Source organism: Dinoponera quadriceps, unplaced genomic scaffold (genome assembly GCF_001313825.1).
Source record: "Dinoponera quadriceps isolate SergipeBrazil2010 unplaced genomic scaffold, ASM131382v1 scaffold5229, whole genome shotgun sequence".
NCBI classification, from domain to species: Eukaryota; Metazoa; Arthropoda; class Insecta; order Hymenoptera; family Formicidae; genus Dinoponera; species Dinoponera quadriceps.
This window is the reverse complement of record NW_014559163.1, coordinates 248,942-270,450: the sequence shown is the minus strand read 5'-3', so window position 1 is coordinate 270,450 and position 21,509 is coordinate 248,942. Positions and strand designations below refer to the sequence as shown.

At 46.8% G+C, this 21,509-nt stretch overlaps 2 protein-coding genes across 3 annotated transcripts in view; one reads left to right on the top strand and one right to left on the bottom strand.

The window, feature by feature from the left end:
• Window positions 1-21,509, top strand: part of LOC106750206 (acetylcholine receptor subunit alpha-like) — a 129,420-nt gene that overhangs the window by 5,686 nt on the left and 102,225 nt on the right. The gene's annotated exons all lie outside the window — the stretch shown is intronic.
• Window positions 1-21,509, bottom strand: part of LOC106750208 (putative carbonic anhydrase 3) — a 45,919-nt gene that overhangs the window by 22,146 nt on the left and 2,264 nt on the right. Inside the window, exons 2-3 of the mRNA XM_014630374.1 lie at window positions 9,015-9,112; window positions 8,790-8,832 (exon numbers count right to left, since the gene is read on the bottom strand). Coding sequence (XP_014485860.1) covers window positions 8,790-8,832; window positions 9,015-9,062 — 91 coding nt within the window. The 5' untranslated portion in view covers window positions 9,063-9,112. The remainder of the gene's footprint in view (window positions 1-8,789; window positions 8,833-9,014; window positions 9,113-21,509) is intronic.

Sequence of the window (21,509 nt, the reverse complement as noted above, 5' to 3'; positions counted from 1 at the left end):
GATTACCGGGAGGATAATCCGATAGTTATCGAGCACAGATAAACTTCCGCGGAAACCATCCGTGTTGTAATTGGCACGTCCTTCGTGGATGAGGACGCTTAAGATGACTTTCGAATGAATAAATAGATAATGAGACCCTCGAGTGGATCTTCATCGAACGATGAAATTTTATCTACGCCAGTTTTGAAGGGTGCGTTATAATTAAAAAAAAAAAGTACCATCTTCGCGAATTTCCGAGCTCGTTACTGTTACCTAGCGTATATTATCGTTAACGACACACATTAGGTGAGCCAAGGGGATGTTGCAATAGTCGACAACGGCTGGCTATGTCCTAAATGATTATAGGACCTATTGGCACGATAATTGGCAGGTATCTATCGTCGATCGGAATGTGCTTGTGGCTGGAGATGAGCTAGCCGCGATGTATTATCGCGTAGACGTATTTCAGGCCAGGATATTCGATAATCCCATGTATCGATGCGGATTAGAGTGTCTTCCGAGAAGGTGCGACGAGTCTACTATAGCGAGAGGATTCTGTGCGATTTTGACCTGACTCTTCTTCACGAAGGATTCGCTTCTTTCGAGCTATACTTGGATTTTTGTTGTTGATTATGCGAAACTAATTTCTGTCGTAAACGAAAATCGTGGGTGGATCGATCCGAAGAAGCGAGCTCCTTTCTTTCTTTCTTTTTTCCTTTCTTTCTTTCTTCCTTCCTTCCTTCCTTCCTTTCTTCGTTTCTTCCTTCCTTCCTTCCTTCCTCTCTTCTTTCCTGCCTGCCTTCCTTCCTTCTACTTTCGAAGTCACCGAATAATATCGATTATCTGTTTTCCGGGTATCTATATAAAATGTTTTCAAACTTTGCTAATATCGCTGTAGCCAGTGAAACGGTGGTTAATCTCGCGCTCGTATTATATCGCGCATTATACAACCAATATAAAATCAATAACTTATAAAGTCAGCGGATATTTCGCGATAGCTAATTTACGATTTGGGTTAAGAGGTGCTCCCGGAAACTATCGTGGAAATCCAAATTGTCGTGACGAGCAGAGGGGAGGAAAATGGCACGAAACTCTTGAGTAATTGGCGTAATTACGTAGTCAAACTTCGACGAAATTTCAGTTGGTGTGTTGCGACTGTGCTTGGCAAAGTTAGGCCAGTGAAGTTAGGATAAAGGCGACATTTAAGATCCTATTAGGTTGTACTCTACTGCGATAATAATTGATTTCGTATTACCGTACGCGTCATTCGAGGACGTTTTGTTCAAACAAGAGTTTGAGGCGCGCGGCGCGAAATTCGAATTGAAAAGCTCGAAACTGTCTTCGATCGAGACTACGAGAGACGAAATGTCGGTGAACGCGAGACCTTCCTGCTCAGTGACTCCGGCGCAAGTTCATATCGTGCGTTTAATGCTCCCGCATCTGCTCAATGCAACGGCAAAGCACTTATGGCCAACAACGCGCGCATAAATTAATGAGCTAAACCGTCGAGTCGCGCCTTGTTGAGACCCGTTGAGCAAACAGTAAATTATCGTCAATTTAACATCGCTACTTTAGCAACCGCAAATCTCACTCTCTAAACTCGCATTTATTACCTAATGATGCGGAGCTTTGCCGATGGGAGCGATGATCAACATGTCACGAATGAAACGTGTGACAAGCGCGGATATCGTGATTCTGTTTTTCCCCGATGTTTCTCCGCTAAAAATTATACATTTTTGACGAATACGCGAGACAGGACGAAAATGAGCTTTTATTAAAGTTTTTATAAGGATAATCCTTCCTTCACAATTCGGTCATTCGACCAAAGTGGAATCCGACATGACGTGTAATATCGCGAGAGCTTATCGCGGCGTACAAGCTCAAGTGTCGGACGATAAAACATCGCGCGGGACAACTGAAAATTTCCACGGACGAGTTGGCGGCGATAAAATTTGCAAATACAGAGAGAGATAGGCAGAGAAGAGAGGCGAAGAGAGAGCCGCCAGTAATATACTCGGCATAACACCGAGCGTCCATTTCGGGCTGTGTGGAGAATAATATCGCGACTCCAGTCTCACGAGGACGTATACCAACGCGGCAATTCCTTGAAATTCCCAACCGCAACTAACTCTCTCAGAGATGACCGCGCACGGGATGCACATTCGGTGTCGTCTCGGGAAAAATTCCAACGATATTTCGACCGCAACGAAACACAGGTCGCGAGAACGGAACAACGATAGGTCAAGCAGCGTTCGTTCAGCGCGTCGCCTCTCTTGACCCTCTCGCGTCCTGCGATCTATCACGATTCGATGGCGTGAAAAACGAACGAGAGAAGGATTAAATAACGAAAGGGATGAATAAACTATAGTATGTAATACCTGTTACGATTCGTCGTAATCATTGTAGGGTATGATTCGCGCGAAGTATATTTATCGGAAAATAAACGCGACAATTTCGTTAAAGTTTGACAATAGCGATCTCAACGCAATGCGGGGACGGACAATTCCTTTCGGAGCGATGACAATAAGAACTCCCTCGTTCGATGGAACGAAGGGAGAACTCGCGTTTGGAATTTACTCCGGTGTAAAATCCAAATTATTTAAATCTCCACGGTCGATTTGCGTGACCCCTCGTAACTCTTCGTGCCCTTCCGGCTAACCTCCGGCGCAATTTTGGAGCGATACGCAAATGCAATTCTCCGAAAAGGGATATTCTCGCATTTACGAGCCATCGTATGGGAAGCCGTTGCCCGGAACTCGGTAAATCCACATGACGCGAGGCTCCTCTACGGTTGACTTAGACGTCCGACAAATAGACACGGTAATTGTGCGCGCGTGTCACAGAAATTTTCACGCGATTCATTCGGCAGTAATTATATTTCCCGACCCTTTCCGCGAGCGGTGCGTAATTACACAGTAATTTACGTGACCGCCAGCATTGTAAAACGCCCCTCTCATGGCGGTAAAATTCCACGATCGTACTTGGACGTCTTCCGTGCGAAAGAAACGGCGCACATTTCGCGCCGCGTTACTTAAGTGAAAATAATGCCACGTACTTCGAGTCGTAAATCGCGAAACAGTCGACCCAGTCCGACGACGACGAGTATCGAAAACCGATTATAACTTAACGGACTATCGCTGAACTCGACAAATTAGTATTAGCGAGTTTCTCGCGAACTTACTTAAGGAACCCGCCGTTAACGGTTAATCCGATAGTGGGACGGGACAGACACGGATGATAAGAAGGGCGTCTCTTCCCGAAGATCCGGCTTCGCAGTCGTTGCCGCTGAAAGAAAAGCCGTCGTAATGTAACGCCAACATGAAGCGCGCAAACCCCCTCGTGCACGGCCTCGAATCGATACTTCGCCGCGCTGCGAGTCGCTGATGGATGCTTTCGCACCGCTTCGATCAACGCCGCGGTTTCTTGCGTGATCAAAGCGCGATCACGCGAGTTCTCATTTTCCCGGGGTAGCCCGGGCTTTACGAGCGAGCCGAGGCGCGCGGCCAATTTTCTCCGGCCTGAGCATATCGCGGGTGGGAGGGCGTGAGTATCGTAGGTTACGCTGAAAGTTAACCGGCCGGGAGAAGAGAAGAGAGAAAAATCAAGCGCACGGACGTCATTGCATCCCGATTTTATCGGACTTAAGAGGCGTATCCATCAGCGCTGCCAGACCCACGAGCGTTCCCGGCCGACGTCTTGAGGAATTCCTCGAGAGCTTTCACAGAGCCCTGTGAAAGTTTCATTTCTACGCGTCTCTCTTCAGAAGACTTTCTTCCATTCGTACGAAATGAAGCGCGGCGAAGAGAAGGACATTCTTACCGATGCGGCCGAGTTATTTTCGTCGAGTATTTTCGTTGTTCTTTCGTTGCTTTTTACACGCGGAGTCGCGAAATCTCTGTTCGGGAGAGACGGGCGGCGGAATTCTATTCGGGGAGGATCCATCATTTAGACATCATTTCACCTTGCTTAAAGCATCACGAATCTCGGCTGACGTTCTCGCGCCCAACACCTCAATTAGATTTCTCCGAGATCGTTGAACGTATCGGAGCTCCATCCTGCATATCGGGGGTGCGTCGAGCAGCAAAATGCTTTCGCGAGACCGCGAAATGCGCGAACAGAAGGCCGGAAGGGATGCCAGAAATCTTTGGATTTCACGTAGCGACGCGAGCGCGAATGCGCACACATCGTACATACATGGGCGTACCCAGGACTTCAGTCAGTGGGGAGTAAAATTTATCTTCGCACGAAATTTATTACCATACTTGTATTAAAGTCAATCTTCGAGGATCTTCGGTGAACTTTCTTAATAATTCTTTTTACAAATTCTGTCTTTTCGCGAGCACTATTTTTCTGCGTATACACTTAGCATACGTAGTCCATTGAAGTGATTTTCTGACATTATTAACCGCAAATAGGTTTTCACCTTGCGCAATGTGCTAAAAGACCTTTCAATGGTGCTAGCTAGGAAAAAAGTCTGAGCTTCTTTTAATACCTCTGCTAGTTTCAATTCTTTCAGTTCCACTTTCTCCTTATCTTTCCAGAAGACGTACCATAGCTGGACTTCATTGTAAAAATTATTCAAATTACAATAGCGAGAGAAACTATTGTTAGCAAAATTTAAGGGAGATGACGCGCCTCCTGCGCATACGCCCATGCGTATATACATACATATCTACACGGTAAATGGATACGTACCGGCGCCTATGTACGTTACTATTTACGACCTCGGCTTAGATACTGCGCGATGGCTCTGCCTCCATTGTCGAGACGATCTATCATAAGCAGTGCACTTTGCGCGCCGCGGCCGCGATATATGACGAAGGTATTACCGGTGCGAACGTGTCGGCACGAAGCGGCAGCCCGAAGTTCTCGAGGACTGCCGATTGGATTCCATTAGAGTTCATTAAAGCGTATTACGAAGGCCTCCCGGGCAAGGCGATCCATCCACTTCGAGTGGAGATGATCGTACCGGAAATTTCAGCGTTAAATCGCCGCGACGCCGTCTCTCGCGAGTATCGATTTGGATTTTTCCCGAGGTAAGAATTCAAGCGCGAGACGGTGAAATTAAACGTGGAATGAGATAATCGCTCTGCGGCTAATTGTTCTTTAATGGCGACGCGCGTACAGCACGCATATCCTTCGTAAATAACCCGCTCGGTCTGAGATTAATTAGTCGTGTAAAGTGCATGCGGGAGATTTCACATTGACGAGAATCGATCGGCGCGACGCGAATTAAAGTCCGTACCTTCGCCCGCCTTCACTCTCCCCCCTCTCGGTCGCACATTGAACCAATGTTATCGAAACGTTGTGAAACGCGAACCACACTCGTAATATCGAGTATCGAGAGGGAAGAAAAAATGCATTGTTCGCCGTGCACCAACATATGAATGATACGCGACGTCGTGTCGCACCGCGTCGCATCGGCGAGATAATTTCATCGCCGCCGTCGTTACTCCGGCCATTCGATCCGCGCATAAATTTATAAATTACTCGCCATCCGCCGATACGCGGCAGAGGAATTTGCATACGGAAGTGCGCGTGCGTGCATATGAGTATATGAATGTGTCGTTTTAATACGGTCGCGCATATAAATCAAGCCGCGCGGCTCGTTGTCCGCCGCAGTCATCCGGTTACGTTGCGCGTGGAAGCGAAAAAATACACACACATACGTCTACGCACGAGGTGTGCGCGTGTAATTTTATGCATTCACGAAATTGGATTTTGCTCTCGCAACCATTATGTATAATCGTAATTCGAATTGTGACCTGCACGCACACACACATATATGCATATAGAATATACATATCTCTAAAATTATCATGTAATTTCTCGTAAATAAGTTCCGACAGAATGTCTATACAACGATTTTCACATGCGAGCCGTTGTAAACATTTCGAAGGGTTCGCGCTGCCGCAGCTACCGCTGTTACGTCGAAAACTTGAAGAGATGACGCTGGACAGGCCCGACGAGCGAGTAATTTAGATCGTATGGCCCTTTACTGGGGCCTGTTCGAGCTCTTCCTATCAACATAGGCGTGCATCCGCTGTTTTCGTATTCATAACAACGCGCCGAAGGCCTCGTTATATCGCAGCATGATGCATTCACTTTGATATTTGGCACGATCTCGCAAAACTTTGAGCGAAGTCGCGCACGACCGCGTCGACGCGAATTTACGTCCATCGCGTTTTTCGTCGATGGTGCCATGACGTTTTTGCAAATCGACCGTCTAACCGAGTTGTCTTTCCGAATGGAGGCGGGTAGTGCGGAAATCGACACTAGTTTATCGTAACTCGAGGAGTCTCGAGATTACACATAAGTCTCTTGTAAACTGTGGTCTTATTCACGTTTCGTATCGAGTTACTTTTCTCACATGCAAAAGTAATTTCGAGGGTTATAATCAGCGAATGAGATTTTTCGTGTTGTTGTGCACTTGGCGCGGCTCCACGAATTAGATTTCATTCTCGCGGATAGCGGCCGAAACTGATTTCTCATGTAATTCCGCGCGGCCTCCGTCTTCTTCCGAAAACTTAATTTAAGAAGTTGCGGAAAAAGATGGTATCCAATTAAATTTCCGCCGAGGATAAAAATCCGCCCGAGAGAATCTCCGCGGCTTGAGAGGAAGCAAACGCGCGCGACATCTGAAATACTTTATGTATCGAGACTACTGGTAGCGTCCCAAGAACTTCAATCACATTAAAGTCAATGGTAATCAGAGAGATGGCAGTATAAAAGGAAACGAGAGACGGAGAGAAATGAAAGTAGAGACGAATGCATGCAAAGGAAGAAAGACCGAAACGCTTGGAGGAAGTATAAACAAGGGCTCTCGGACTACATGTCTCTCTCAATGAACAATGGTTATGGAGAAAGTTTTCCAGCGGTACGTGACCCCGAGAATATCGCAAATGCGACGGTGCGTTTCCGCAGCGGCGACGAAAAGTCCTCCGGTAAGCCCGATACTTCGCTTCCTTCGTTCCAAGGACGATGACAAAGATATTCCCACCGAAGATCCAAATTTCTATCAACGATCTTTCCTCAACCCGGAGCTTCTGCTACGAAATAATGCACTGAGAGATAGAATCGCCGAAATTTCCCTTCTTATTCGAGAAGGCAAAAATGTGGAGCAACCAACAAACCGTCTTATGATTCGCGGTGTTTCACGTAAGGATTACGCAGTACTGATGCAGCTGGGGTCGCGAGCTTCCTTCGTCCTTTCTTTAAGGAGAATCCGACAGGACTCTCGTGTGTCGATATCATTTTATGCGCAATTTCGGAGATCGGCTCCGAAATATCGATTCTTCGTCGGAAAATACGCGACGGTTCTTCCGGCATACTCATATCCCCGCGGGAAAATAACGAATAGTCGGATCGGATCGTCGTACAGGTTCGATCGCGGAGGTTCTCTTCGTTACTTGATATGAAACTCTCCGTGCTCGCTCTCGTAAACCGCGAACGTAAGAGACATCCATCGGGACGTAGCCAGGCGCCTCAGCGGTCTCCGATTAATTTAGACACGAATCATTAAAGGATAAATCCGTTGGGATTCGTGCCCGATGGCCGTCATTAACTGCGCGATATAAATGAACCGTAATACTTGTGTGTTCCATCTGATCATTTACGAGTATTCTGAAATTTGTTCGTGACGGATAAGGCTGCGAATCGATTTAGCGAGCGAACGAACGAACCGACAGCTATTATAAAAGGCATCATTAACGTGCTTCGATATATCTTCGTTAAGGAAAATATAAAGGGCGGAGGAGAGAAAAGAGAGCGACAGTTCGCTCGAGCTTCTTTGCATACTAAAATACATTGTTACTTTTACACATAGTCTGAAGTATTAATTTGAAGCATCCGCCGATATGTCAAATCGCCTTGCGAACAAAGTGCGCTCGAAAAGCGCTTATGAGAGTTCAGATCCGATAAATTTGTCATCCGACGAGCAACTTTCGCAAACTCGCTGAGTCTTCAGCGGCGAGCCGCGACTTAATGCGGAAGCGTAAGCCGTCGATTATACGATCGAGTGTGACGGTAGTGGTGCTTTAGACCCGCGATTACCACGACTGCGACAATGTTTCTTGTCGTAGTCTCGCCGTAACAGCTTATCGGTCGCGCGCGACGCAACTGCCGAGCTCGACCATTATCGAAGCCGTGAATTAATTTTCGCGCAGTGTACATCTCTTTATGAAGATCCAAATCCTTTCCTAGCCTCTCGATTGTGCATACCCTCTGCATTTCACGCGACGTTCAACGTTATCTTATCGGGTTGAGTAGCAGTTAATACGCGAACGCGATTCGATTCCCACGTTGCGTGATAATTTTATTACTATCTGTTATTACAAATAAAAAGTTCCTAACTACATATTGGGGAAAAGCATCGGCGAACAAATTGCGATGTAACCGCAGAACACGACCGACCGCTTTGCGCTTTATACGTGCGAGACGTTCACGTTTACGCTGCTAGCAGCGTAACGGTTGTTTCGCGTTTCCCGAAGTTGGCTTCCAAATTTCACCGCGAACTGCTAAATCAACTGCACTTAATGCGGGACTACCGGCCCGGTCCGGAGAAAGCGATCGGCAAAAGTTTCAGGTGTGCGCGCACACGTGCGTTACAGCGCAAACCCATTAATCGTTCGAAAACCATTACTCTTTTAAATTAACACGTGTTTTTCACGCTACGAAAACCACGCGAAATGAAGCCGAATTATTTGCTTTACTGGCCGAATGTCCAGAGCGTCGCTGTGCGCGATTATATATTTCAATTATGAGACAGAAAATAAATATCTTTTACTTTTCATATTCACTTTTTCACTCACCGAAATACCGAGAACTCAGGGTCAGCCACATTCTGCTACAGATCTGAGACAAAAATGTAATTTTTGCCGATTAGATACAAGGCGTTAAAAGCTTGACGAGAAAAATACGCGTAAGTACGAATATGTTAATCTATTACGACCGTTGTGAAGGAATTTCAACAAATACGTTCCCGTTTTCGATCGCAAAGAGTTTAATACGAGAGCACGGGAAGTCAATAAACCTACCTTCGAGCCGACCTCGCTCGGCCCGAATCGGCTCCTCCGATATGGCATTTGCGTCCACCGAAACCGCACCCACTATGTGACCGCAAGCTTTGGTAGATCTGAAACAAAAAAGTAAATGTTCTGATTTGTTACGTCGATACATCAATCTCGTATGAACGTAGCAAGGATAAGGAGGTTCAAGACTATATAACTTCGTCTCGGGCTTGAGAGATAATTTTCTGATTATTTAAACGGCTTCTAGTTCGCAATTAAAGCGGCTCGTCCGGCAGCAGTTTCCCTGCTTGGACCTCGCATTATATCGCAAGGTACGTACGTATTGTCTAACGGCATTAATACCGCTACTCGCTATAGGAAAAACCCGACCGCTAATTATTCCGCTCCCCAATTACACAAGAATTAAGCCGCCGAGAGTCCTGGCCGCATTTTCTTCCACACGTCGCACTGGCGAGAAATATTTCGCCTCTTGTGTAATTAATTTAAGTAATGCCTTCGCGCACATTGTAGTGTGAGAAAACAGAGGAGAGAGAGAGAGAGAGATCTCGTATAACTCATTCGCTCATACCCTTAATCCTTGACTTGCGACCTTACCATCGACTTTTTCCGTCAGTGTACTATCCCCCCGTGTCCTTCGTACGAGAAGATATACCTGCATCAATGTTGAACGTCGGATATACGGTGGAATTTTTGAAAGAAGGTCCTACGCGTCTTCTGTTCCGAAAATCGCTCGTACTTTTCCCGGAGGACGCACTATACATTCCGCGAAGAGAAACAAGGACGAGCACAGTCCGTCGGGACGAAATCGCCCTCGAAATGTTTCGTACGAGCCGAGGAAATAGCCGGGTATCCCATCATAGCGCCCCGGGGTACTAAGGATACGAGACAGGAAGAGTGTCGTGACTGAGGTGCGATGAGAGAGGCGGGAGCGTGTCGTTTCCGCGCTGAAGGGAAGAAAAACAAAAAGAAAAGGAAGAAACTCCACGTCGCAAGGTAGAGAATACACGCGTGCGAAACCCGATTAGGGTCATGCGGGTTGGAGTTACGTTACGTAAACCCGGATAAAAGACGAAAAGGTGAATCCTCCTCCCGCAGAATTCTTTTCTGCTTTATTACGAGCGCGTATGGACTTCGGCTGCAAGGAAGCCGGATAAGGGTTAATTTCATTCATTAATTACCATCACCGTAGGTAACCGTGTGACTAATTGTTTCACCGTACGACGGCACGTAATCCGGATTAATGCGTCCTAATTCCGACACATTGCGTCACGTTCCACCGTGATTTTTTCTTATAAACGTTTAAAGACGAAGGAGATCCTGAAAGAAGATATGAATAAGTATGAAGATTACTCTTGACGGAGAACAGGCGACGACGTTTCCTTCTATTCCCCTTGGAAGGATAACAAAACGTGTTTTTACGTAATATCTCTAACGAATTTTTACGTTAACGCGCCACGTAATTTCGGACTTGTATTTTCGTTTCGTATTACCCCTTACGAAGCCATCGTGGGCTCTATTTCGAATAAATTGTTAACCGCATTAAAACAACTTGATGTTATACCTATCGTATTATTTAATTACAATTTATCTTTTTATCCGTGCAACGTCACGAATAACAACATGCGAAGCGAAGCACGTCCTCTTATAAAACGATTCGGGATAATAATGAATATACTGTTTTCCGAAAAAGCACCGTCGCTTCGCGCACCACCCGGCTGCAGTCCGCATGCAAAACATTAATCGCGTTTTGTTAATTAACTCATTTTAGCCCATTCCACTGCGGCTCATATTTGCTCGACGGTATTATGCTGCTTGAGGATATACACGTTATATCAACCGTTCCGCTATGAAGCTTTGGCGAATAAACAGGACATAACTATCCGCGGGTCACCTCCTTTGATGCCTCGCGGTAAAAGCATCGCTTGTATTCGCTCTTCGAAGAAGGCGGTCGAATTCATTCAAGTTACTCAGATATATATATATATATACAGGGTGTCCCAAATTAACAAGAACAAATTTTATAAAAACATGGAACGAATTGAAATAAACGACAAAGTTTTCTACCATTTTGCAAACAACACGCAAAATGTAAAAAATTAAAGAAAATAATTCAATTTTCTGTAATCTTCCTTTGGTCGGATGTCTTTCCAGCGATTTTCTAATAGCCTAAACCATTTTGATGATGTCTCGTATTGAAAATCCGTCCGCGTTTGTCGGAGAAAAGACGTCCGGCGGAAAACAAAAACGTCCGGAGCCAACGAAGGATTCGAGAGATAAGCTCGAGCGATTAATTGCTTCGTCAGCGATTTCTAAACACTATCGAGGCACGAGCCAGCGAGGGAAAGAAGGTAATTCTCAAAGATTTGACGTATCTTCAGAGCGGTCTCTTAAACTAAACAGAGTCTCGGGACGATGCGCAACGGACAGAAACAAACTCTCGTCCCCGATATTCGAGCCACCTCTCTAAATCCAATTTAATACCGGTGTCGACGCGTCGTCGCTACTCACGACGAGTCCCTCGACAACACCGAGGCGCGCTATCGAGAGCGCGGAGAGCCGAAAAGAATGGAGAAATCGCCGGCAAAGCGAAAGAACGGCGATTTAGCCTCCGACCGAGGATACCGCAGGGAAGCGAAAGTATCGACGGTCCGAAACGATGTGAAATCCACGCGACGGACTTTACCAAGTACTTTACGGTCGATGTTAATATCGCTACCGGCGTCGTTATCATCGATATCGGTTGGCGGTTCGGTGCATGTAGCGGCGACGATCGAGATGGTTGTTTTTCGCAATCTCTCTCTTTCCCCCTCGGCCGTGAGTGCCGGTGCGAAAACATGTTCGCAGTCGCAGGTGTGAATGCGCGACTACGAACGAAGCGCGTCGCGCACCAGGACGGAACGGCTTTTCCGAGAACGAAGTGCATACACGCCGAAGGCGTTCGCGGTGCATCGAGCAGCGAGAGATAACACCCGGAAGCGTCGCGCTACTATGCGAGACGGGTACGCGCGGCGGCTGAGATGGTGGAATTTTGCGAGTCGGGAATGTGTCGCATCGAAGTGCTCCGGTGGAGCCGATATTGACAAACGCACTCCCGTCGAACGTTTGTCTCGTCACATATCTCGATATTTACGACAACTGACGACTCTATCTGCTATCGCTACACTTTAGGAAGTCGTTCGATCCGCGTGATTCACGGCGCGAAGCGAACCGGTGTCAATTATTTCACCCCCTGACTGTCGTCGCGACTTGATAACCGGGAGACGCAAACGCTTCGGAAATTGAAATTTACCGTGGTGGGATTCGCTTATTTGACACTCACGGCGAGGAGGCTTTATTGCGCGAGTTTCGGAACAGTCTTCGACCCTTCCTTCGACGACTCGGGAAAATAGAAGGAGAGCGGAAGAGGTGGAGAGGGTAGTAGTATGCGCCAGATAAAGGCGTCGTTATGCGAGAAACCCTTTCGGCAGAGATATCGACGAACAGAAAGAGAAAGCGAGTCGCGAAGAAGGACGGCGAGGAAGAGAAGAGAGAAAGAGGGCGGCTGCCGAAGGGCGCGGTGGAGGCTAGGGGAGTTTAAGGGGGAAGTGAGGTATGGGAAACTACGTTGGGAATCCGACCTAACTGAGAATCAATAGAAATTTCCACAGTGCGCGCATCGAAGAGATCTCGATATCCATTTCCCTCGAACAAACGTCTTTCGGTATCGTAATCTTTTCTGTGCACATTCGTCTCTCTCTCTTTGCCTCTTCCTCACGTACTCTCACATTGTTCTCCGATATCTGGTCGATCCTGCGATTTGACCCGAATCGTGGCCACCTCGAAACGGACAGAAATATTCTTCGCCCTCTTCTTCGACTCGTCGAGTGACACGCTTCACGATTCGTTTGACAGCCGAATGCATCGAAATTTTCACTCGTTATTCAATCGTTACGTTCATTCCAATTATATCTCATCCATCTGACATCTGCGTGACATTTGATGTCTTAAACGAGACATGCCAACTGCGAAGATGAATGGAACAAGCGCAGAGCGCTCGGCGGGCGCTGAATTAGCCCGACGCGTGCTTCGTTAATCCCGGGATAACTCGCGAATTGGCTTCGCATCAATTTGTTCTGCGAATGAAATGACTCTTTGATGAATAGCAGAGTTTAACGCGAACGTCGTGAGTTACTCTTTCCGGCGGCCGCCTTTGAGCTCGCCTTTGAGCCCGCCTTGCATGGTCAATGGCTCGGAAGACACTAAATTCTGCTCACGGACTATTTCGGTTAGGTAGGAGCGGACCGACGGCAATGATTTGCCACGATGACCGTGAGCAAATCCTCGACGGATCCATTCCCGGTCAGTTGAATTTGGGGGCGTGCAACGGCGCGCCTCTGAGCTATCGATATCAAGCGGTATTGAATGTAATCCCTGCAAAGCTACGATTCTATTTCGAGCGAAAGAATTACGAGGTAAGGGTTCGCGTAACACGACGAAACGCGCTAGCCGCGGGCGAAGATATTTTTCGTCGGGGTGAACTCTGTTCCGACAGAGGCGAGATTCACGGAGAGTCAACGCGCTTCTTATCGATCGCGCCGCGGTTATAATTAGACGTTCTTGCGCGGACGAAGTTCGCTCGCGCAAATTTTCGCGCGAGACTCTTATGAAATCTTAAAATGACCGCGATGAATTGCGCAGAGCGTAGCAATTTTTCGGATGGTCGTGATACTTTTTCACCCGAAATGTCGTAACCGGACTTCTCATCGGCCACCCGATCGGAACAATCCACTTGATCGCGAACCGCGGTCGGATCGCCGTGATGAACGAGCCGTTTCTGGCCGCTGTCTCGGCCAACGAACGATTAATTCCATGGACGGGGCTAAGCGTCTCGGCGCGTTATATCGTCCGTGAATCCGATTAACGTGCGCCCGCACAGCTCCTTTTTTCCCACGACTCGCAAATCCGCTCGAAAACATCCGACCGATAGTAATTTTGCGCGTTGCCCATCGATTTATAACTATCGACGATACGAACGAAAGCAACGGTTACTGTGCGCTGCTTCACCGCGACGCGCGTCTCCGCTCAGCAGATTTCAATCCATTATGGTCCGCGGGGATTTCGAGCTCACCCTATGAAATATATTTTCCCACCGTTTCTTTCTCTCGCGTTTTCCCTGCGAGATCCCTCAACAGACAAAACCGCGAAAATCTACGTTCGACTCGTGCGAGTTTATTTCGGCCTCGGGGTGTACAAATTTATCCGTTTCCGTCCATGATATTTTAAAGGTGCACGGACTCGCATTCCCCATTTTTTGTGATTTGCGATGAAAAAATTGACGAGCCCCTCACCCATGTGGATAAATTGCTTGGATTACTTTTCCCAAATATCTTTTATAGATATTAACACTTATTACTATCCCCTTTTTACGGTTTTGTCGCATCTTGGTTGATTGTTCGCAACTTCCACGAATCGATATAATTACTCCGGTCATTCGCGCATCTCAGCTCGGCGAGATCTTGGAAATCGCGGATCCAATCAACTCGGAGAAACTATTATAAGAAGCTTCGGTTGGCTCGTCGACGTTTATCGAGTTCCTGCAGATTACTGGATAAACGAGATCGTTATAAACGAGCGAGTATTTCGCGCCCATCGCCGCGGCCATTAGACACTTCGGCTTATTAGGAATCAATACCGCCGCCGCAGCGTCGTTTGCAAGTTTCCTCAGGGTCAACTTGCAAATGGACGGAGTCCTATCGCGGAAAATGAGGCTCCGTCACAAAGCCATCCGATTTCTGGCGCGGAAAGACAATGCTAGGACGTAATCGCTCTTGGTCGGAACAATACGTACAACTCTCTCTCTCTCTCTTTCCTTTTCTCCCTTCTTTCTCCGAACGGCAACAACCGGGAGTTATCTTTCGATAGGGTGCATCTCTCCGGACAATGCGGAGAGTAGCTTGTGGATGCTGCGAGCTATCGTGAAAGATGGCTAACTCGGCCGATACGCCATCAATATAACGCGTCCCTTTGTGTACGTTGCGGCCGTGGAGAGAAAGAAAAAATACGCGCGCGCGAGGGATGAAACGTCGAGGAAGAAACAATCGACAGCCGTAGATTAAAATCGAGTGACGGCTAAGTCTTGAAAGTATAGAGTGGGAAAGGGAGATTGATGGTACGGTTGTGACATCGGGTTTACGATCCACGTCGCGCGAGTGACACGTCCGGCAGCCTGTGATTCCGATCATCGAATAGTTAATCGAAATAATTTTACTCAACGATCCCGATTGCGAAGGGTGAAGCGACTATTCCCGCGTTGCTGCCGGAAATGAAGATAAAATTATCACATGGCGCATTTCACGTCGAAATAAATAAGTCTGTTTACGCGATAACGTCGGTCGACGACCAGTGACAAAACGGACTTGTAAAATTTACCGGAAATTGCTATTTCGAAAAGTTACTCGATAAATGAGAGTATAATTCGTTTTCATCGCGAACATAGCGCGCGATTGGATTAAATTACACGATCATCTGTCGGTTAACGAGCAAAAACCGGAGTGTCCGGTGTCCATTTTACGAAGCCGCATTATCGATCGCGGGCTTATCAAGTAGAAAAACACATTTATCTCAAATACTCACAAATAAGAATAGAATTATTCTCATCATTACGATAAATCACGGTTAAATCGTGCTCGCATCAAGGCGCATCAGAGTGAACTATTAACGCTATTTATCTATACGTTCGATGCATTCGGGCTTATCTGCCGTAGCCATTTCACTGACTATGCAACACACGAGCGCCGTTTAAAGGCGCGCATTAAAGTCATTGGCCCGAATTCGCGCTAGACATTCACCGCTTCCTACGGCCGTTTGGATACTTTAGATCAGTTTGCACGTACGTGAAGATCGCATGCGATATTAAGTACGCGGATAAGGTCCATCGTTACGGAAAAACGTCGGTATTTTGAATTTTTGGTTTCCCTTATATCGTTTGTCGATTACATTTACAACTGTATTTGACGATGATGTACAAATAGATACATGTGGTTCATTACTGCGACAGGAATTGACTGGGAAAAATATTCGAAACTTTTGGAGAATTTCTGGTTTCGAATGGTACTCGAGACTATTCGAGATCATTTCGCTGGAATATTCAAAGTGATTCGATGCGTCTCAAGCCCGTCGTCAGTGGGTGCGAATAACGACCGGTGTGTATCGTAAAGTAGCGGGAAAATCAACCTCGCTCTCCTCTCGTGTGTCCTCGGAGCCGAGGAAATTACCCTATCGCGTCGACGAGGGGCGAGTTCCGCTCGGCGAAGCCGTTCGGTAAACTCACCGTGTTCTCGTAAATCGTAAGTTTTCCCCGTCTCGGTAACGACCCAGTTCGCCGATAAGAGCTCGCAAGCCTATTACGGAGCTTTCGGAGACGACGACAACGAACGTCCAAAAGTTACCGCGGTCACGATGTAACTTCACCTTGTATACCGTCCTACGCGAATCTCGCGACAGTTTGAAACGTAAGTTTGCACAGCCGATGCGAGCGAGAGCCCATCATTAACGCGCGCATGACGCCGCTCGTCCTCGGTGATAAAGTGAACGCAAAGTAGCTTCGTTCATTCGCGGTCGCGGATATAACTCGCGTTGCGAGTACGTCTGCTCAGCGAACCTTATTATAGGCAGTATGTTTATGTGCGACGAATACAACGTATCTCGCGAGAAGGTAGAACGTATTTACGGGTAGACGCGTGAACGACGTGTCGAAAGATTCGACGATCCTCGCCCGGAATTCTCTCCGTTCAGGGAATTCGACGGAAATCCAGAGGTAATGCGAACCGAAGAACGAAACGCAATTCCACAACTAAGAGGTCGAAGTTAAATCGCGTAACTTCCGCACGCGTATAATTGCATCGGTCATTTAGAAAATTTCGACTTCACTCTCGAGAAGTTGGTTTATAATTTTAATAGAGTTAAATGTTCTCCGTAATGTCAAAAGAATTCCTACGAGAGAACCAAAGTTACATAAATTGAGCAAAGTCGGAGTGATCGAAGTTAAATAAATAATTCCACGTCGTATCGGAGAGATGGAATTATTCTCAACTTCCCTTTCGTATCTGGTTTAATTCTTCTCGGTATTTTTAGATCCGCCGAAGCTACCCGTCGATTCTTCGATCCTCGTTATTTTTCACGTTTCCACGAGTGCCTTCAAATCCTTTCGGATTTGCAAAACTTTTCGCAACGATGAATATCCAGATTCTGTTTTCGGGCTTAAAAGTGATAAGCGTTTTCCCCGTATTATGGCGCTAACATTGTATTCCGGAATATACCACGAGAAAACTCGCGAGCACGATATTCAACGTCCTCTACCATCTCCTCTTTCTCGTAAAAATTCGCGGCAACATTCTCCGATTTTCGTCAGAGCGTTCGGGATTTGCTCGTCGGATCGTAAACACAGAGATCGCCGGACACTGCTCAACAGCGTCGTTCGCAAATGATTTCGAGACGAAGAAGTTTCGTGCTTTCAGCCGTTCAGGAGGGATCGACGACGCAGTTCGGATCGGAAGTCCGCTCGGTGTACGGACGCGGTGAGGTATAAAACACGTTATTCGGCCGCTTGGCGGATATCTGAACTTATTCGTATGTTAATATATTTCCATGTTTGGCGACCGGCCAACTCGATTGGCCCCGATACCGTTCGCGGTGCCACGTATCTCGATGCTTCGATGCATCGTGCCGTTTGCAACGGATATGTGACATGTCCACATATGCGCACGTATGTATAAGTGTTCGAGCTGATTTACGGCGGTTCCGAGTGATAATTGAACGTCGCTATCCCATTTCAGTGCTCGGACGCGAAAGAATTCGAGGAGAGGCACGCCGAAATATAACTCTGGATAATTCAATACGCGCCTGCCGACGAACATGTAATCAACGGGAGAAGAGGCTCGTTGTTCCTAATAATATCCACGTACAGAATGGCTTGTGCAAATAAAATAAACCGGATCGAGAATCTCTCCGCTGTTATTTATTCGAAAAGCGGACGCTCTCTCTGCCTCCGAGATATGAATAAAGATAGCGAAGCGCTCATTTATGTTCGATGCAAAGCGTTCGTCCGCATAAAGGATGCGCGCAATATGCACGAATTGTATGTTGCAATGTTGCAAATGCTCGCGTTGCCACGCTGTCATCGATATTTGCCCTAACGTCGATGACGTATGAACGGAGATACGCGGAAATGCGAAACTCGCAAAATAAAAGCAAGGAATTATCCGATATGAAATGTAGGACGCGCCGATATCTTTTCTCTTTTTACTTGAAAACAGACGTGCCACTATTCGTACCGTCCGCTACTCGCCTCGCTTTTATTCATACGATTCAATTTCTGTAAAAGTATAAAGGTTATCAAAGTGATTCGATTACCGTTAACGAGAACACTGGCGACGAGCTCTCTCGTGCGACACACGCGTCGCAAACGTTGCGGTGCGCTCAAATTCGGCGCAATCGTTCGGCGTTAGCACGAGAAATCGAAGCGGGGATATCCGTTCAATTTGCCAGGCCGACATTTATTTACCTGATCGAGGTGGCTGAACACGCCGAATCGCTCGACGACGAACGCGAGCCGGCAGAATCGTTTAAATCACGGCAGTCGCGGAATGCAAATCGGGTTTATCATTACGACCCGACGGATATCGGCTCGCCGACTACACCCGCCGTCGATCCGTGTGTTTTACCATTCAGTAGCTGTGAGGAGAGCGCTTCCGCTATGTCTCTCTATACTTTTTCCCAATAACCAGGTTATATAATTCGCGATAAAATCGCTCATTCCGAAATTGATATTGTTCATGTGATCTCGGTATTTAATATCAACGTGGAATACCACAGAACTCTTTCTCTCTCTTTCTCTCCGTTCCAACTTTCGTCGGGAAAATTATAGATTCATAGACCACAGTGGGCTTAAAGGCCAGGTGTGCGTCCGCGGTACGAGTGTATTCGTACCAATCGGCAGACCATTATAATTGCAATAGCAATAACGCTCGTCCATTTCGCATCTGTTGCCACGGCGGACGCGGCTAAACGTGGAACTACGTACGTAGATATTTACTATCCCGGGAATTTTATCGCCCACCCCCATGTGGTGGCTCATCGCACATACCAGATTATTGTCGTCCCACTTGGAAATTATCCAGAATACGACACTTATCGTTTTAAGTGGAAGATCCGGGACGAATTATGGCTATAATACGTGGCCAATGAGCATCGGCTATCCGCAGTCATACATTCGCGTTAAGCTCACGTCTCCAATTTCGAGCTACCGGGACTGTCGCGAAAGTCCTCGGCGGAACATCGTGATTCGCTACCGGATCTCATGCGACACGATGTTCCTTTCATCCCAGCGAAACCATCTATCGAGAGCGATTTTTCGATAAAGAAAAAAAAAGAAAATGAAGCTTCTACTCTCTTTTTATTTCTCGAAATATTTACGTTATTGTTCGGAAAACAGAAATAGCGGTCGAAAACTATATAAAGAGTGCTTTAGCCGTATCGCGTTTTCCAATAAGCGAGATATTATTCGCGGTAAAATTGCTTTTCTCGAGATTTATATTTTTGACGTTCGTGTGAGAACAACTTTTCACTTCGTTTGTGTTGCGCAGTTCTATTTGTCACCGAGAGGTGAGGGAGGGAGAGGGTAAAGTTTTTTTAGAGTATAATAGATTTTTTTTCTCTCGCGTTCTCTCTCGCTCTTTCTTCTTCGTTCCGCGCGACAAACCGCTGGCACACTCGCCGCGTTCGCATTTTTGTTGGGTCAGTTCTCTCCCCCTTTTTCTCCTGACCTACATCTCAGAGACGCCTCCTCGTAAAACCATCGCGCGAATGCCCGATTCCTTTTCCCGGTTGTGCTGTGAAACGTCTATGATTCAACTCACAGTTTTATCGCACGGCCCCTTTCACGCCGGCGACGCACCAGGGACGCGAGAAGATGTCCGTCCATTTCGCATCTGGTAAAAAGACTCATAAAAGTCCTACGATCGTCCTAGGCCGAAACTTTGCAACGCGAACGAAAAAGAAACGTAAAAATAAAAAAAGTAGGAAGGGTGGAAACTACCTAATTGTCAATTTTATGTCAATATAATAATGTCAATTTTACGAGTATACACACACACACACCGTAACTACCCCGCCAGAGTCTTCCGCGATCCCAGACGTTATTTATCGCAGTGAATCTATTCACGAGGATTGCCCCGTAATTTTATTACGTCGCTTACGCTCAACAATGTGCAAATCAATATGCTCGCAAGTGAAATTCCTCGCCAGCTAAACCTCGTTTTCTCTTTCTTCTTCTCGCGTCTTTTTCTTCCAGCATTTGAGAACTCCTAACCGGAGCGTCGTTATATTTCAATGAAACAGTTAAGGGATAAATGTACACGGCGCGGTACATATATCGGATGCATAGGCACACATCCCGTCATTCCAATTAACTAAGCCGACCCGACCGCCTCCGTTACTCTGGGATTATTTAAGTCAGTAATAACAGAGCCGATGTAGGTGTCGCCGCCATGTTTCTCGTTGTACGTGTTTTCGGCGACAGCTACGAATGCCACATCCTCGGCTTCCTCTCGTCCTCTACCTCGACGTCGTTTGGCGTGTTCCAAGCTTGTGCATACACACACACACACACACATATATCCGAAATTTAATTACTTCGCGCGGGCACCCGCCGAAACTCCCCTTCAGCCCGTAATAATTTCGTCGGAAGCTCGGGGTAATGCCGGGAACGACGAGTATCCGGGACAGTAGGAGTAGTCCCTCTTCGCCCTCTTAGTTCGCACCTGAGAAGTTGGTCGGGGATGAGGATATTCTAATCCCTCACCTCATCCTCATCTCGCCCAGCGCGCTTAATCCATACCGTTGTGTATATCGCGCGTGTTAGGGACGATTAAACGAGCACCAATTTTTACGCCGGCAGTAAACGCCAAGACGGTGATAAGAATTAGGGCGGTGTCGTAGCAATTAAATTTATTTCTGGCAAACGAGCACCGCTGTGATTAAGTATTGTCTCGGCCACGGTGCGTGCAGGGAAGTGCAACGTCGAGAGAGAAAACGACAAGATCGTATGTCTCTCGAATACTGGATATTGGTCGAGAAAGCGATCCCTTCAACCTTGTATTTTGTTATTAAGGCCAAGGGTGAGAGATTCGAACCAATGGTACATTGTATGCACTCGACGTTATTTAAATTTAATACTGTTCGCGAGATTGCCCGGGCAGATAGCGAGATGCGATTTTGATAAAATAGATGGAAATGAAAAAGTATTTATGTATAGGTTGCGGTTTTAGGAAAATATAATAAGGACATATGTTGGAATTTGTATACAAAGCGACTTCTTTTTTTAGCAAAAACAACGAAGTCTCGTGCCGTGAGTCACGTACGACCTAAATTACCGCTGCGCGCGGCGTCAGAATTACTTCGAATGCCCGGAGCTGTGCGCTGATTACAAGAATGTAATGTCGTAATGTGTCAGGTAAGCGGAAT